This window comes from Anomalospiza imberbis, chromosome 3 (assembly GCF_031753505.1).
Source record: "Anomalospiza imberbis isolate Cuckoo-Finch-1a 21T00152 chromosome 3, ASM3175350v1, whole genome shotgun sequence".
Lineage (NCBI taxonomy): Eukaryota > Metazoa > Chordata > Aves > Passeriformes > Viduidae > Anomalospiza > Anomalospiza imberbis.
The window spans coordinates 24,375,453-24,393,505 of NC_089683.1; the positions used below are offsets into that span (position 1 = coordinate 24,375,453).

The 18,053-nt window shown below is 38.3% G+C and overlaps 1 protein-coding gene across 4 annotated transcripts in view; it reads left to right on the forward strand.

The window, feature by feature from the left end:
- MLIP (muscular LMNA interacting protein) overlaps positions 1-18,053 on the forward strand; it is a 103,377-nt gene that overhangs the window by 32,035 nt on the left and 53,289 nt on the right. For all 4 annotated transcript variants that reach the window (XM_068183662.1, XM_068183663.1, XM_068183665.1 and 1 more), the window contains exons 2-3: positions 10,917-11,075; positions 13,054-13,422. In XM_068183662.1, the coding sequence (XP_068039763.1) occupies positions 10,917-11,075; positions 13,054-13,422 (528 nt within the window). The remainder of the gene's footprint in view (positions 1-10,916; positions 11,076-13,053; positions 13,423-18,053) is intronic.

An 18,053-nucleotide genomic window follows, 5' to 3' on the forward strand; every position in this document is an offset into this window, starting at 1 on the left:
CCTACATTGTTTCTTACTACATGCAAAAGTGTTTTCCATTGCATTGTCACCTGTATTCTAATATTGGGAACTTCTGAAGAAAGTATCTGTAGGCAGCATGTAGATTTTTGTTAATTTCTATTAGGTCCCCTCCCCTTTTTTATAATCCTTTGAGCCTCTGATCTTTTTCGTTAGTTCATAGCATCTATGGAAGGAGTGCTATTTACATATTTTCAACTGAAACTCCAAAGTATTCTTTATAACACTGACAGGGTTTTGCTTAAATTTGGGAGACTCTTTAGAACCCTGACATTAGTAGCATACTTGGTCATGAAGTGTTTTCTCACTTCCCAGATTTGTTGTCTAAAGAAATTATGATGCTTATTGGTGCAAAATGTACAGTCTGCTGTTCTCCTACAGTTCTTCTATTCTTTCTCCTACACTCTAAAATATCTGAGGAATGGTACATGACTGTATTTAGTGAATTATTATGCCAAAGTGGAAGAATAACAATTTTTTAAAATGAGACAAAGTCAAGTTAGTATATATATAATGTAAAATTATTTAATAAGTAAAAATAATGTTATTTAATTGGAACAAGTATAACTATTCTTCCCAACAGATAAAGTCATATGAAAATTACCCTAGCACTGTCAAACACGCAGTATTCTTGATATCTGGGAAAGCACAAGTTAAATGTTTAAAGAAAGCTGCTTTTAAATGATTAACACAGAGAAGAAAACAAGGTTTTAAGTTTATTATCATGCCCTCCTGTGAAAGTGCAGAAGAAGCCAACAGCCATTCAGCTCTACCTTATTGTTTTCCAGTAGCTAAGTGCCAGAATAATTACTCTTTGTAGCCAACATTCTTCTGGGCCCACACAGACCTACTCAGAAAATAGCTCATTAAAAGGACCTCTGAAAATCCTTGCTGAGGAGGGGAAAATATGACCTCTTCTTCAGTTTTATCACAGACATTTTGTTGCTGCTTTCTTAATGTTCATTTTTTATCTTCCAACTGTGCTCTACATACTACAGGCAGCAGACTGCAGGAGGAGGCATCTGAATTATCAACCTTCTGAGTTTTATTAGTAGGGGACAGGTAAGAATGCTTCTAGATGAGCTTGTATTGATTATTCATTAAATGCCTGGCACAGGTGACTGTAAAGGGTGCAGCATCTGATGGGAAGCCTATTGCTGATAATACAAGATGAAATAATCAATTTCTTAGAGATTAAAATATTAACTGCCTTCCCCTATGTATGTTTTGTTTAAAGACTGAAAACTTAGCAGCAGATATTTCCAAGGTATTTATTGATGGTACATTGATGTACCATCAATGAGAACTCTGTTCTCTTCTTTATGGAAGGGAGCTGAGGAATATAGGCTAGCTGGTATTACAAGACTTTCACTGCTGTCTGCTGAAATGACAGTAGAAAAAAAAAATTTGTCAGATTATCTAGAAGCCCTCATTCTGGTCATATATGAGTAGATAAAGACTCAGGTTTTAATTTGCCTGTGTTGAAATCTATGACACTGTTGCTTTTCTTTTTTCAAAATACCCATTTTCTGATTGATATAAAAGCCTGTTAAATCCAGAGGCCAGATGGCTTTTTGAATCTTAGAAAACATTTGAGAGTGTGTCATGATCATTTAGTGACATAGCACCAAAGCATGAAAGATGTGCTATTATCTGTCATTGGCACGTGGGTGGCAGCTGTATGGCCTTTTGAAAATTTAACACAACTCTTTCTTAATGTTCTTTGTATCCCTGCTCCAAAATTATAGTTTTCCAGGAGTACCAGTGCCCAGACACAAGTTGTATCAGTTTGGGAAAGGAGATACCTATTGAAAATGTGATTCTTATTTTAAAATAATAGTAATAGCAAAGTCCAAACACAGGAAAGAATCTGTGCTGCCAGAAGCAAATCATGTCAGCCTTTAATTTCCTCCTGCCAGATCAACTATTTTTAAATGAATATTTACTTTCCAATTAAATAAAACTTGTCCAAAACATTTTAACTCTCAAAATCCCTTACTTTTCTACAGTTTTAAAAAATTAAAATATTTTAATAAACTAAACTGAAAAAGCCATCAAGAACTTAAATGTACTTTTAAAAAGTTTTCTTTAGCTGAGAACAGACAGCAGTAATAAAATAGGAGTATTAGAAGAAAAGGAAACTTTTAGGAAATCAGAAAATCAAAATGAGGAGACAGCTGTCAGTGGAGACATGCATGTAGTAGCTGCAGGTCGTGTATGAGCATAGCACTGCATTTTGGTGTTCTGATGAGAGCAGGTGGAGCTCGTTGGTCGTATCGGGGCAGGAGGTAAGGACAGGATCTGTTAACCTGGGGCATGGGAATGGGGACATTAAATCTTACAGAGGTAGCTGCAGTCTCTGAGGAGGGAGTGTTGGAAACTGTCTTGTATTCTCTCCTGAAAAGAATTTTCTTTGCTGAAAGTGCTGGCAGTGAGAATGAATTTGAACCTGAAGCTGTAGTCCTTTGGGTTTGAGGACAATTTTCCTTAGAGTAAATGCTACAATTAACAGGTGACCATGGTACAAAGGGCCATGGTTGTTCATTTCATCCTGTCAGACTTGGATGACTGGGATGTTCACGCCGTGTTGAAGTGTTTTGGATAGAGTTTTACCTGGGGAAACACAGAGAAAATGCTCTTGTGAAACAAATGATGTTGTGTTTGACAAATATTGCTGAAGTGCTCTTGCTAACAGCAGATTTTCCCTGAAGAACTGAGAGCCCTGACATCCAGCATATCCTCATAAGGGTCCATGAGGGATTTCACACACAGCTGTTAACCTGGAGACGTTTGAAGTGTAACTCATCTGCTAAAGTCAGGCTGTACCAGTCCTCCTTCAGTTGCATCTAAGCAAATCAGCAAAGCAGTGCTTCAAAACTGAGCAGAAACCTTGCACAGGTGGGAAATGCTCAATCTCATCTGCTGTATCCAAATCACTACCAAACCTCAAGGGTGGTAAGACCAAATACCTTGTGCAACTCATGCAAGCTAAATAAGCACATAGAGAGATGCAAAAACGTCTAGTTACTCTAATTGGAAAATTAGCAGTCTAATCACAGAGTTATAATGTTATTAATTCCCTTTTCCCTGACAGGACCATGTTGAAGGAAACACTTCTCAAAAACAACATTTATACGAACCCTTTTGGTGGTCAAGATATTAAGAGAATGAGGCTGTTGTTATTAAAGCAGATAATTTTTCACAGGGTGTGTTTGGTTACACAAGCAGCTTTCTCAAACCCTCATGCACTAACTCATGCCCAGCTGGAGCCACAGCCCTTTGTGCAGAAGTAGAAGGCTTTACTACTATGCTTTTGGCTGCTAGGAAAGTGACCTGTATGTGTAATCCTGCGGTCTTTGTCGGTGTACAACAGATACAGGGAGGGGATTCAACTTGTTCATTGCTGATTTCAGTGTGTCCTGGTTATCTTGGGCTGATGCTGGATATTCTGAATTTATCATTTATTTTGTATTCAACCGGACCACTAATCCCCTGAGTTTATCCATTTGGGAAAGACTTTAACACACTACCTCTCACACTTACCCTCTCTTCAATCTGTTTTCTCTTAGCACCTCCTCATGGTACTGTTTACCCAAGTGCACACAAACTCTCACATACATGGGACTTATATTATGATGTAGTCCAGGTACAGACATACTCACACTTAAAGTCCAAATGGTCCTATTATTGCAGCTCATTCCCAATGATCTCACAGTTGAAAGCAACCTAGACAACTTTCTCATTTCTATCACCTTTATTTTCTATGCATTTTTATGGAAGCTGCCAGCATCTCCAGGGGTTTGCAGGAAGGTGGATGATGTTGATGGTGGGGCTTGCTCTGTGCTTTGGTCCCACTTGAAGTTACTGTCTTTGTTAACAGTTTACTTGTTCCTCCTTCATCAGCCAGCACATCCTATATCTAAATTTGATGGTGTTTGATGTGTTTTATGTATGCCAGATACTGGTTCTTTGCTTGCTCTGTTATCCTTAATACCAGCACACAAGGTTACATTCCTGTAGTGAGTAACAACTTATTATTAATGATTTGTGCTTGTAACCCTAAGGCTCCTATTCCACACTTGCACTTTCAAGGCTTCTGCTATAATCTTGTCCTTGTACTTTTGGAAGCACCTTTTAAAATCCCTTGTTTTTCTTCAACAGCCTTCAAGCTATGAAAACATGACATGTAGTATTAGCACATATATATCCTTTTTCTGGAGTCACTCTGTAGGCAATCCATTGTACAAAATTAATGGTCTGCTAGGAGATTAGCTCAATTGGTTAAAGCATATGCTAAGAATGCCAAAGTTGTGGGTTCAATCCCTGGCCACTCACAACACAAACAATTAGTTGGACTCATTGATCCTTATGGGTCCTTCCCAACTCAGACTATTCTGTCACTCTATCAATACGTTTTCAACACATGCAGGGGTATGTGCAGGCACAGCTGTGATGCTGGGCACCACCTGCTTCCAAAATGCATTGCTTGCAACGCTGTCACTGGTGTGTCACTAAACTTGCTCTGCAATGTGTTTTTGAAAGGAGAACAGTGGAGATGCTCACCTGTGGTGGCTGCACCTCTAGGCTTGATTCTCCTCTGGTGGCATGGGCAGGACTGGGAGTGCTCAGTGTGTGCTGGCCTCAGCTCTGTGGGAAAGGAGCTGCTCTGACTGAAATGCCTCTGGCCCTCAACCGCTTAGACATTTTGTGACACCAAAGGCAAATGGCTGATGCGTGATACTATAAAATTGAAGTTCCTTGCTAGCATCATCCCACAAGACTGATGTCTCAACTCTGACAGATGTAAGTAGGGATTTGTTTATCCTCCCAGTGCTTGATTTGAAAACAACACCCTCTTATTGGTAGGCATAGCTTTTGGGAAAACACAATGAGGGGAATTATGTCATATAGATTAATGAGAACATGCTTTAAGATTGCTGTGAGGGTAAGAACATCATTTTGGGACTCTTACAGGGCTGAAATTGCAAGAAACCTACAGGAAAAAAGAATAAATTCTAAATTTCAATTTCTTACTGAGTAATCAAGTTGGAATTGTTCAAAAATGGACTGGAAAATCAGGTTCTGTTTTGCCTCACTGCTATACTAATGTGACTAACCAGTGTGCAGCCTTTTTTGTTGGGCAGAGGTATTATGACATTGCATAAGCATATATTATGTATATCAGTTTTTAAATGTATCTGTTAATGTCCTAGTATGAATGCTCTACATACGAAGGCATAAGTCCTATGACCTTGTAAGGACTCCAGTTTTGAGGCAGATATTTTTCTTTATCGGCAGGCACTGGATTTAATCTGAAGTCTCACATTTCCCAAGAAGTTTTCTGACAATGAACAATATAATAATACATGATAAACAGTCCATGTGCGTGTTAGACAGCACCAGTTTTTTGTTTTGTTTTGATTTTAAAAACATTTTCTTTTGCCTTCAAACTTTTCCTATCTACTTTTGTCAACCCTTGACTGCCTTCTATGGAAGGTCAGATGGCAAGCCTGGCCACGCTAGTGCAAAATCAGCAACAATATTTCAGCTTAATTTCTGATTGATCCATAAAGTAACATGAACACAGGACAGCCAGAAAGAAGTGGTGATTACCTGCTGAGGGAGAAGCTAGGGGCAGTCTGGGTCTGGGACAACCTAGCTGTGGTTTGGTGCATGGGTGATGGTACAACACAGTGTTTTAACTTGGGAGATGTTTCTTCTTAAGAAGTTTTGGAGACTGGAAACAAATAAGCCATTTAAGGGTGTCAGTGATAATATAAATATGATTTAAAGACCCAGGTCATCTTAGGGTCTAATATTTTATGACCATTTAGTCATACTGCATTTAATGAAGTCAAGTAAGTATAACAGGCAAGGTATTTTACTTGCCCTTAGCCAAAGGAGGAAAGGAAATGTTATTTTTACTTACTTTCATCAAATTTAGCTGCATATGTGTAGAGCAGTATCAAAGAGAAATTACAGTTGTATAAAGTCTGCTGGGCTGAAGAGCTAATTAAAATGATGTCTGAAAAAAACCACTTAATCTGAATGAGCTCTTGCATTTTGAATAATAGATTAAAATTTTCTACTATTATTCATTTGCTCTTTCTAGTGCTTTACACACATCACACATTCATTTTCAAAATATACTTGTCTGCATTTGAGTGTGTGTTGATGTAATGAAAGAAGCACAAATGATTTGCTGACGGTGATAAAATGGGCACATCATAAAGCTTGGGGAAGCTTCTGGACCACAGCTGTCCTTGGGAACTTTGGCACAAACTTCATTTTTACTGTAATTTCATTCTGGGCTTTTGGAATGGGTTTAGCTTTTTCCTCTGAAGTTTTACAGAGAGAAAGTTGGTGTTCATATGATCATCTGCTGCTGTTTGTAAAAGGTTTTAGAAAAGCCAGAGCTCATATTATACAATAAACAGCTAATCCACATCAGGTGATTGTGATAGCTATAATGAGTCAGGATATGAAGATAGGCTGAAGATTCTTACATCTCATTCACTGATAATTCCATCTGACTAGATTTTTCTCTGTCTTGAGGAGGAGAAAATGTTTCTTTATGGTTTGACTTCAGTCTGAACACAGAAAAGGAGTTTAAGGAGAGATTACAGAACTCAGGCTGTGTTTTTGGATGGCCCCTCTCCCTGGCCGGGTGAATGGTGTTAGCTGTGCTCTCTCTGAGTGTCAGAGCTATATTTATCACTTAGGAATTGTGGGCATGTGAATTAGTGCTCTGACCAAACAGTGCTTCAGTCAACGTATTTCTATTTCATGATGTACATGCTTGTTATTTTGCTATTATTCACTCATAATTTCCTTTTCTGTCCTTTAAACAAATAAATATCTTCAAAGGAAGAACTAGATCTTTCAAGACTAAGGTTTTCTCAGGGTGTTTTATTAATGGAATGACTTACATTAACAAATCAGTGGAAGAAGTGGTAACGTGAACTAGCATATTGAATTTCACTTTAGCAATCTGTATTCCAGAAGGAAGCCCCGAGAAGCAATCACTTACAATAGAACCTCTATTTAAATTACAAAATAGGCAGTATGCTGAATGCATATAGAGCATATGAGAGATTTAATAGAAGTGTTCGTTTGTGTTCATAAGGTAACCAAGACAATAAAAATAGGCTCTACAACTAAGGACTACAGAAGCTGTGGTAATGAAAACAATAATTAATATCATTTAAGTTACTATCCCCAGGGCAGCTGTAAATTGATTGTATTAATTATGCAACAAACCTGTTTGTAAATTGATGACATAGGAGCTCATGGAAGTCATCTAGAAGAAATATTTTGTTTTGAAGCTTTTTGGCAATATATTATGCAGCTGCCAATAAACACCAGTGGATATTCAAAGGTTATTAATATTAAACTCCATAATTTGTATTCTTAAAAAAACTAATTAATGTGAAGGATGCAATTATAAACATTCAGTTCTTTCCTGTGCATAGGATTGGTTATATAACATAAACTAGAATTCCTTAGTATTGAATTCAACAGATGTCACATTTGGTATTTTTCTGCCTCTGTAACTGCATTGATTCAAGTGAATTCCAGCAGCAGGGAATGTATGATATTGAATTACCTCTGCTGTTACAACTGATTATGGAGAAAAGATGATAATTTTAATATATTTTTTAATACATATTTGAATTTTAAACTTTTTTCTTTATTGTTTACCTCTACATATCAGAGTGGCTATTAATAGATGTAATTAATAGATGTAATGAAGTGCTGGAAGTCCAGCCTGTTCATTTTTTTTCAGTTCTTCAAGGTTAGAAACATCAGCCAGAGAGAGAGATGGTAAATAAGATATAGTAAGTATATAAAAAAGGTGCAAAAATCTTTTTTCTACCTTAAAGAAGGAAGTAGTATGTAATAGCTCCTTCTGCTTTGCATTGTTCAATAAAAATTTAAATTTTAAAACGTCAAAGTATTTTTATGTATTTTTAGGCATTTTAAAAAAATACATAAATGGAAATAAGCACTTAAAAATAATCTAAAGCAACAAATATTTCGCTTTTGTTTTCCCTCAGTGGCAATGTTTTTGTTTTCTGGCCAGTCATGTGATATTTGTCTAGGTTTCTGTGAAGCAGCTTAGATTGCATGACCAGTTTTACTAGCTGGAAGTACCTGTTTCTCAATTGCTAAGAGTGAAACTAAGAGGAGCACAGTCCTGTCACTGCTTAGTGCAGTATCTAGCAACTCGAAACTGTCTGAAATGCAGTAATTGTATTTGCTTGTGTATGCTTTCTAAACTCTAAGAAAAAAATATACACTGGGGGAATATAAATAATGTCATGATTTAATGGCATCTCCCACCTGAAAATAAAAATCTTGTTTGTCTATTTTTATGTATTTTCCAACCATAGTTTTAGCTTGCTAGCAATTTTGGTGATTATTTCCACAATGTTTTTAGGCCAAAGACGGCAAGGTTTTCTCTGTGTGTTCTGTAATTTTTCCACCAAAGCAATAAAATTGGAAGTGCAGGGTAAGACACATACAAAATAAGACGATATCAAGATGTCTCCATTACTATGCAACAGCCTGGAGGCTCTAGTCTAATTTCTTGTTTGTATTTCCTTGTTACAAATATGCAGATAAAATATTGGGAGTTTAGCAATGCTGACACATTGTATTGGAATTTGCCATAAATCTGTTTGTGTTTGGGCTTGCTATTTGCACACTTATTCCCTCTCTTCCTTTTATAAGGAATATTTTTCTCTCGGACTCAAGAATGTCCAGTGATACAGGACAGCTGCTGTCAACAGTCAAAGCAAGAGCATGACTAGAGGGTGAGGTAGAAGGGGAAAATGTTTTTAAAGACAACCAAGGTAGCCAAAGTCATCAGCTGCACTTCTTAATTAGAAAGAGAAGGTGAAAACAAAACTACAGGTCTTCAGGAAAGCAAAGGCCCTCTCTAGCTAATTTTAGTGTAGACTCAGGTACAGTGTAAGACTGCAGTGAATTGTGTCAGCTGTACAGAAATCACTAATGCTGATGTGATGCTCCTGCCTGTGTGCAGGTAATCCTGCACCTTGCAGGCCCCTTTGGGTGCAGCAGGTGCTGGGCTGGAGGTTGCATCCCTGGCTGTGTCGTAGGGACTGGCAGCTGCTCTCTAGCGAGTACGTCCTTGAGTACTGATGGTACTCGGCTGGCTTCCATCAGGTGCAAGGACTAAGTGTTTATTGTGCTGACTAATAATATGTAAAAATTGTGTTGGTCTTTTATGAAAAGCAATGATCAGACTCAAGTACCTTAGCTCCTGAGAGAAGGACAGAGCTGTTGTTTCTCCTCCACACAAAATAACAACCCGAGTTCCTGGCATGGTGCAGCATTTAGCTGTTACTCTCGCTGTTGATTCAGGACGTGCATTATATATTACAGTGCTTGGTCACTTGTGTGAAATGGAGGGGGAAGTAAAAGTAGGAGACAACCTTGTACCTGCACACCTGGATGTGTCTGAGAGAGCACAGTTTTCCAAACTGTAGAGGAAAGAGTAGTTGACAGCATTTCTACAAATAACCTGCCTCTATTTTGCCCAAGCACTCCAGGAGGCAGCTGTTAGTAGAAGTAACTAGTATTTGCCTAGAGTTTTTAAAAACTGGAAATGTGTCCATCATTTTGATGTTTCAGCCACAAGATGATCAAGAAATGTAAACCATAATTCTACTCTGTTCTATAACTGCTATTTACTTATTGATGCAAATTACAAAGAAGCATAATGAGAGTCATAGCTCTTCAATTTGTTTCACTTTAAACAAACAAACAAGCAAAAAAGAAAAAAAAGAAGATGAAGCAATAATCCTGTTTTCCTGTATGATTCAATACAGTTCAACCCTGTGCATATTAGAGTTCATTGAAAAGAAAATTACCAGTCATAAGGATAACATCAGGTTATATAACAAAGGAGTATCAATGTACTCCATCGTTTTGAATTTAAAAAAAAGAATTTTTTTACACCAACAATAGTGGGAAAGTCAGCATGTCAGGTTCCATGGTTTGGGGTGTGGTTCCCTCTATTTATCTAGCAAAGGCATGTACAGTTCCTCTTCCTGATATCTGGCAAAGCAACTGAGAGTTTTATGATGATGTGGACTTCTTTTCCCTGTTCCATCTCCTTTGAAGGGGATTCAAGTGATCAGAGAGCACTGTGATAAAATGGAACATTTAGGTGAAATTGCCTTCATTTAGTCTCTCTTGTCTTTGGTGGATTCAGGCCATATTTACACAGTCCTACTGAGAGGGCAACAGGGAAAGGGAGAAACAAGCAACTAGTTGATGTATGTGGCTGGAAAGCCCCCAAAAAACTGAGAAGATATTTAAATCACAATTTATTTCTGATATTGCTCAGAATTAGCTGCATTTGGATTAGAAAACGTGAACATATTTTGCTTTTTTTTTTTTTTTTTTTTGCAGAGCAAAAGTTTTCCCAATTTGTTTTTTGTTAAGCAAATACTCTAGGGGCTATAATTTGCCCATATACACTGGTATAATTGAATTTTTTTCCTACTAAAGTAGAGTTAAACAAAGATAAACACAGCCTTGAAATGGATCGAATATGGTTTTCTGGTTTTGTTATGGAAAATTGAAAGAATATCAAGCTATTGAAAAAAAGTTTTCCTGTCTGCTGTGCCACACCACTAGAACATAGAGAATGTTGATGAGTATAACCAAGGCAGTATTTTGTCTGTTAAATAAGGCTTTAGTACACAATTAGCCAATTAAAAAATCCCACCAAAACAGTGACCAGTAGAGTTAATAACAGACATGTAAGTTATGTAGATTAATTATTTAACATTATTAATATTATCTCAACTCTGATAAAAATTGTCTTTATTTGGATAAAGTAGTTGATTTAATTTTGTGTTTTGTAGGTCTCTTCTCAAGAATCTGGGACCAAACCATTGACCTTCACATTCATACCATCCATTGGACAGCTTCCAACTCATTTTGAGGTTGTGGATATCTCGAAGTTCCTTGTGACAATTCCAGAGGAACCAAAGAATCTGAGCAATCAAAAATTTGTAAATAAGGTAGATTTTTGTTTGCATTACTTTTTTCACTTCAAAAGATAAAGAAAATTTTATTCTGAGCATTGCTGAACTGAAGCTCTTTCCATTGAATGGTTTCTTGGCTTGTGCTTTGTTTAATTACCAAAATGTGGAATCATTGTTCAGGAGAAAGCGAGTGTCTGCTCAATAGTTTGCTTTGCCTTTTGCAGACATTATATTGGAAGAAAACCCTTGATCATCTCAATTCTGTGCTCTGTCAGTCATGCAATAGCAGATAAAGGGGATTCCTTCTAGATCTTCATGACAGCAAGGGTGGTGTGCAAGGAGTGTTATCACATGGAAATTGACAAAGAGCTGTTCACTGGATCCTGGTTTCAGCAAATGCCAGTGCTGTAGCTTCCAGAAAGGCGCCAGTTCCTTTCATAGCTGCATAGTAATGCATCAAAGTGGAAGCAAGCTTTTGATTTTGGAAAACTTGTCCCTGTAATTTCCTGCAATGGTGAAGTCAGCAGCACAACATTCCTGGCTCTTCTTCCTTTAGTCAACCCTTTGTTTGTTTATTCCTTTCCTGCCTCACAACATTTAATGTGTTATTTTATTCCATGCTGCTTGAAAGGCTACCACGACCCTCAGGTTAATATTAGTGCTTATGGCAATTCTGCTTTTGTGTAAAAGCTCTTTCCCTGGGACATTGCTGGGGCTGCAGTTCTGGGTGGTTTTCCATGTAATAAACTTTTCACAGGAGCTCACAGCCCTCTGACCTGAACATGTTCCAGCATTTCAGTGTCCTGTCTGTAGAAAAAAGGGTTAGGTCTGGGCAAAGGATGGATGTATTTGAAGACACATTCACTGGAATATTATCCCCCGGTGGTTTAACTCATTAGTTACATTTACAGCTGCTCAGTATTGGTTTTGTTATAGGTAATGCCCAGGGTAAAGCAGAATCGGGTCTTGCTGTCATCCATCCCCATGTGTTTCTCTGTAGACAGAGGAAACTTTTCTGGCAGTTGATGCAGTTGTGAGGCCTTCATAGCACAGATTAGTCCCTCTTCTAAAATGTCTAGAAACTGAACATTATTTCAACAACCAACATCAGGTAATCAAAATAACACTGTCAAACTCATAGTGGTGATATGCCCCTTTGTGGTCCAATATTTTTTCTAAGAACTGAACTCCAGGACTCATGGAGCTGCCAGTGAAGTGGAAATTTGTAATTACTATGTTCCTCAAACAGCAGTCAAATATGAGCCCCACCTGGAGGCTTCCTCTTGCAGAACACAATACGTCTATTCATTTACCTGATTCCTCCTCTGAGGGAAACATGATTTACAATAGCAGTTTCGATATCGAACACTTTAATGATATGTGCGTCATGTGTGTAGTCTGCGCTATTCCTGCTTTCATTCAAAACATGCTTGAGAAGTGACATACTGGATGTGGAAATTGCAGAAAATACAAGGAACAATTGTGGTCTGTGCTGCGAAGCTTGAACATACAGTAAAGCTCTCTGACCTTTGAGTCTCTCTTAGAAGAATGCCTTGTCTTTAGGGTCTTTGTTTCTTCATTAGTATGTATAGGTTTTGTCCCAGATTTGTCTGTCAGTCTCCTCTGGGGAGCATTGTCTGCTCCGTGGATCCCGCGGTTGGGGTGCCTTCCCATCATGTCAGGTGTAGTGCGGTCTGACAGCTCATTCGCTCGACTGCACCCACCTGCCTGGTTCCCATGCCGGCCGTGTCTCAGGCCATCGCTGTGCTCAGAGCCCCCCGTTGCTCTGTGAGTTGCTGGGAATGCAGCCCCCACAGCACTGGCTGGGGGCTGGAAGCTGGGACTCCCTGGGGAAGTGGCTTCTGCTGTGTACTCATGCCTAAATTCTTCATTTGCCTACTGCACTTTTGGTAGTGCAGAGACAATCACTACCTAAAGTCAAAATTGCTTCACATTTTGGGGAACACAGATAAAATGCAGTTAATTGGGATCTTTTTCCTTGTATCTTTTGCAGTCTGACACAGTCTCTGATGAGCTGGTCTTAAAGAGTGGGGCCATACAAGACTGTGTGTCCACTGTCTGTACAGGCAGCGCCCGAACAGCTTTCCAGTCCCTGAGGTGTAATTCAAGCAAAGGAGAAATGCAGGAGAATGACCTTTTTAAAGCCGAATTTATCCTGATTACGGACTCCGGTGAGGAAGATGAAGGAGCTTCTGCCTCAAGCAACATTCATCAGCCTTCCAATGGCTACAGTCCCATCAGTGCTCAGCTGCTGACTACATCCCATGTTTCCCCTGGCACTGAGACAGGGAAACCTCCTGGCGATGGGCACCTTCCAGGTGTTGCACTTTCCCACAGTACTACTGATCCCCAAAAAAATCAGGTAACAAGCTCTTTAGATTCTAGAGATAACCTTTGCTTTCTAAACCTTTCAGCATATGAAGCCAGTTTGTACAGCAGCTGGGTCAATTTGTTCTTTAATTAACATTTTCATTGGCCATTTCTGTAATGTTTGGACCTTAAGGAGGTGGTCCAACCCTTCTGACTTGCTGCCTCTCCATATGATTCTGGTGTGTGTGTGGAGCAGATGAGGCAGATCTATGCTTTCCTTTAAGAGCAGCTCATCATGACAGCAAGTTAATCAGGAGATGTTAGATTCCTAGCTAGTCTAAATTGAGTAAGGTCATTGAAATCAATGGAGCCTCGAGATAATTTGAATTATTAGCATTAGACTTCCCAGACCTAGATTCTTTTTTCTCCTCAGCACCTCTTGCAGTCCTTTATGCAAGAGAAAGAAGCTGTAAAAATCCTATTATTCTGATTGTTGGTTGGTACACCTGACTTTGCACAGGTGTAAAGAACTAATGAAGATTAAATTTCTATTTTATGTGGATCTTTATAGGTGCATTTATTGACGTATTAAATTTTCAATTCTCCCTGGGGCATTCCCAAAAAGTCTTTGAAATGTTTTATTTACAAAATGCATCACTCTAAAGTACTGCATGAAAAGTTAATGTCTCCTATCTTGGGAAGAACACTGATATATATGGAAGGGTGTATATGCAATGGAAAATTCCACCTTTAGCAAAATAGCAATGTCCATGTCACATGAAATAAATTCAGGCATTTCCTTTGACCTTGACTGGGTTACCATCACTTGAAAATGCAATTCTTCATTGATAATTTAAAAACAAATGTTAAGCATGGCTACTTTGTTTCTGAAAATTATTTCCATGATTAACTATCTTGTGTTGAAATACTTTTGCTACTCAATTTTTCATAAAAATTCAGAGTCAATTTATGCTTGAAGACAAGTGGATAAGAAATCCACTCTGGACTGGGATTCACAGCAGTATCAAATGTTCATTTTTTCTGAGAAACTCCCAGTAATGTCAGTGAGAATTTTCCATGAGGAAGGTTGAAGTCATGGGTAAGCATACATAGAGGAAATAGCCTATTACAGAATATTTGTTCTGAGGAAATACAAATTTACTTTAGCAATGTTCAGGCTTACTTGGGTATGTTTTAAAAAAGCTTTTACAGAAATTGGGTGAATTTTGGAATACTATACAGAGGAGCTCCTATGTTGGATCTTTCTTAAGCTTCTGGTGACTTCAGAAGTAAAGAGGGGTTTGGCTGGTGAGGTAACAGAAGTTGAAGATTGCACAGAACAAGAAATTAAGTCCAACTTGCTAAATGTTCACCTGAACAGGAAGAGAGGCAGTATGCAATATGGGCAATTGCATATCTTGTCATTATTCTTTAGTCACAAGTTTTCAAGACTGTACTTCCTCAGTCTTCATTGCCTCTGTATCTTTAGCCATCTCTATTGCTTCATAAAAATGATATTTCTACTAAGCTGCCTTTCACTATTGTTCTGGTTCTAAGGTGTTTCCTTAGGCATCACTCTTTCTGACTTGTTATCTAATGAAGGAACATCACTTCTGAAATGAAGGAAAAACTATGAAAAGATTAAAGAGATGCATGGTTTATCTGTTGATCCATTTCCTTTTTACAAAGGACTCCATATATGGGCTACCTTTTCAGTTCTTGGATTATAAGGGCAGTATCATGTCACCTTTAAGAGTTATTGCATATAACATGACATTAACTTAAAAGCGTAATTAGACAATGAGTTTCCTGTCAGATGTGAAAAAAGCAAGTATTGGGGACCATTGTGTTGCAGAAGGCCTCATTCAGCTTAATTAATTCCTGACTTTGTTTAAACGAAAGGAAAAAAGGAAAGCATTAACAAAAAGAAAATTTCTGTTTTGTGAGACATAGAGGTAATGACTGATGTTGGGAAATGCCACTCTATATTCAAAGTCTGAAAAATATAACCTGTTATTCTGGTCACATTTGGAACTTTCTGGTAATAGTTTAATGTTTATATATTGTGTGTGGCATTTTTTTGCCTTTTAAAATATTTTTTTATGTTAAAGTGAGTCTAGCCATGCAAGAGAGTCAGACTGACTCCTGCTTTTGGGAATTTGCCCTTTGGGTTGAGTGGGATATCTGCTTCCCTGAATGTCAGGGCATGAGCTCAATTTATTTCTTGACTTGCTGTGGGAGATCAGTAATGGGAAGGATTTTTAGTTACTTAAAGTCACTTGACGTTCTTCTGTCCATTGAGTGCCATCTGGTTTGGCTTTTCCAGACAAACGAGTCAGGGGTCCCTACAAACTCATGCCATTGCTTGGATAATGCACCTTCCTTGTTGAGAGAATATGGACTAAATACCATTTATATTAATTGAGTCTCAGCTCACATTCTGATTTACTGTGTTGCCTCTAGGGATTTTTTCAAGTTTTCCACAGTTTCTGGTGTTTCCTTCTGACTTTCTGCTTCTCAGCTTGCAGTCTTTGTAGGTAATTTGTTTTTATTTTTTCCTATCTATAAGGAGATTCTACTGAGGTCAAAGCATGGTTAACTGGGCCCGGGATCAGGTCTAAATTGAAGACATGATTCACTCAGACATGATTTCTGCCTTTTGGGGTCTCAGTTTGCACACTCTTTCCCTTCTCCTGTTTGACCAGCACATCTTTCAGGGTCTTGCTGGTATAACTAACCACATCTTTTGTGCCCTTCCAGAACAGTGTGACCTCGCCAGAATGACCATTTGCCTTATCTCCAGCTCAGTTCTGCCATTTCAATTGTGCTGAAGGTCTTCTGGGCAAGGCTCAATGCTAGTATTATGTCCACTTTGATAATTCTGGAATGATTAACTACAAGGCATTAGGATCTTTTTCAAGTGCCTTTGTGCTAATGTAACCTTGCCACCTATTTCAACTTTCTTCATACATTTTTGGGACATGTATAGTACTCAGGAGAAGAGAAAAAGGCTTGCAGTTGAATCACAGACCAAAAAACCCCAAACCTACCTTGGTCACTCACTTCTTCTGCACAAATCCAATTCACTTACAGGAGGGTTTTAATCCAACAGAGAACCTGAACAGAAAAAAGAATTCCGCTGATTGAGGGAAGTTATTCTATCTCACCTGTCACTGTTGAGGCTGCAACTGTATAGCCATGCTCAGTTTGGTGGCCAGCAACCCTTAAATTCAAGAGAGATCTGAGGAAGGGAATGGGGTCCAGCACAAAAGTGTAAATATGTCTGAGGCACATGTGAGCTGAGGCTGAAGGAGCTGGCTTTGTTGACTCCCACCAACAGACAGCCAAGGAGGCATCTGGGAACTGCCCAGAACCACTTACAGGGCAGTTATGGACACAACAGAGCCAAACTCTTCTCTGCAGGGACAGGTGAGGCAGCAATGGCTGCAAATTGCAGTGTGAGATCCCATCTGGACATCAAAAGCAGCTTCCTCAGTGGGAGGTGGTGCAGCACTGGCACAGGCTGCCTGGGGGTGCTGGAGCTCCATCAGAGCGTTTGAGACTGAGGAGACACTGCCACAGCTGACCTGAGCCACTGGTGCTGGTGAGAGCCCTGCTTTGAGTAGGTGGCTGGACTGGATGATCTCTGGAAGTCACTTCCAACCCACTTTGATTATGATTCCCATATCCGGTAAATAGGAGATTGATCATCTATAGGTGTGGTTATTAATACTGTGTTGCAATAGCAAAATAATTTCTGAAGACTTGATTAATAGCTCAATTAGCTCAGCATGTAAATGTTCAGTGGTATTTAAACAGAAGAGTACTGCAAAATGTCTTTATCTTACTTGCAGGAGCATATTTGTCATCTGCTACCATGAACATTTTTGCAGCTGCTTATAAATCTTATTAAGTTTTAACTACTTATAAGTCCATGTACATCATAGGCTTTTATTATGAAGCTTTGTATTTGTTCCTCACTTTCTTTTAATCTGTTGTCTTTGTAAGGGAAATTTATCTATTCTGTTTTGAAATACAGAGATTACGTATCCCAGCTCTGTTTTGGTAGTTGTTTAACTTACAGAATTCATTATTAAATTTAGGAGGCCGCTCCAAATTATCAGATTTATTACCACACTAATTTTCAACTCGTTAAATAATTTTATCTTTTATGACATATTTAATAATAGTTTTTCATAGTGATTAAATGCTGGTAAATTACTCTCAATTTCCAGTATTTTTGTTTCTTCTTAATTAGCAGCATTTTCAACAAGAGTCCTAATTTCTCAATTGATTAGAATTCATATACAAGGATATAAATAACATTAATTTTTATATCCAATATTTGCCCTGTATACATCCGTTGACTTTCCACTTTGAAATGGGACACCTTAACACATGTATAAAACAGGGGAAGTTTGTGCTGTTGTAAAGGTATTCGGAGGTTATGTGTTTATTCCTATAAATCAAAGCATTGACCTGGCTTTTCTGAGGTTACCTTATAGAGTCTTTGGTTTAAAATGCTCGCTATTTGTATGGTATCATTTAGGAGGAAGAGCTCACTGATTTTAAGCTATAAGGGCTAATAGGGTTTTGAAGTGTGTCTTTATCCTGTATTTAGGCATATTTTTGCCTTTGAAAGCTTTTAAGTCTTGCTCTTCTGTTGCAGCTTCTTCCAGCATG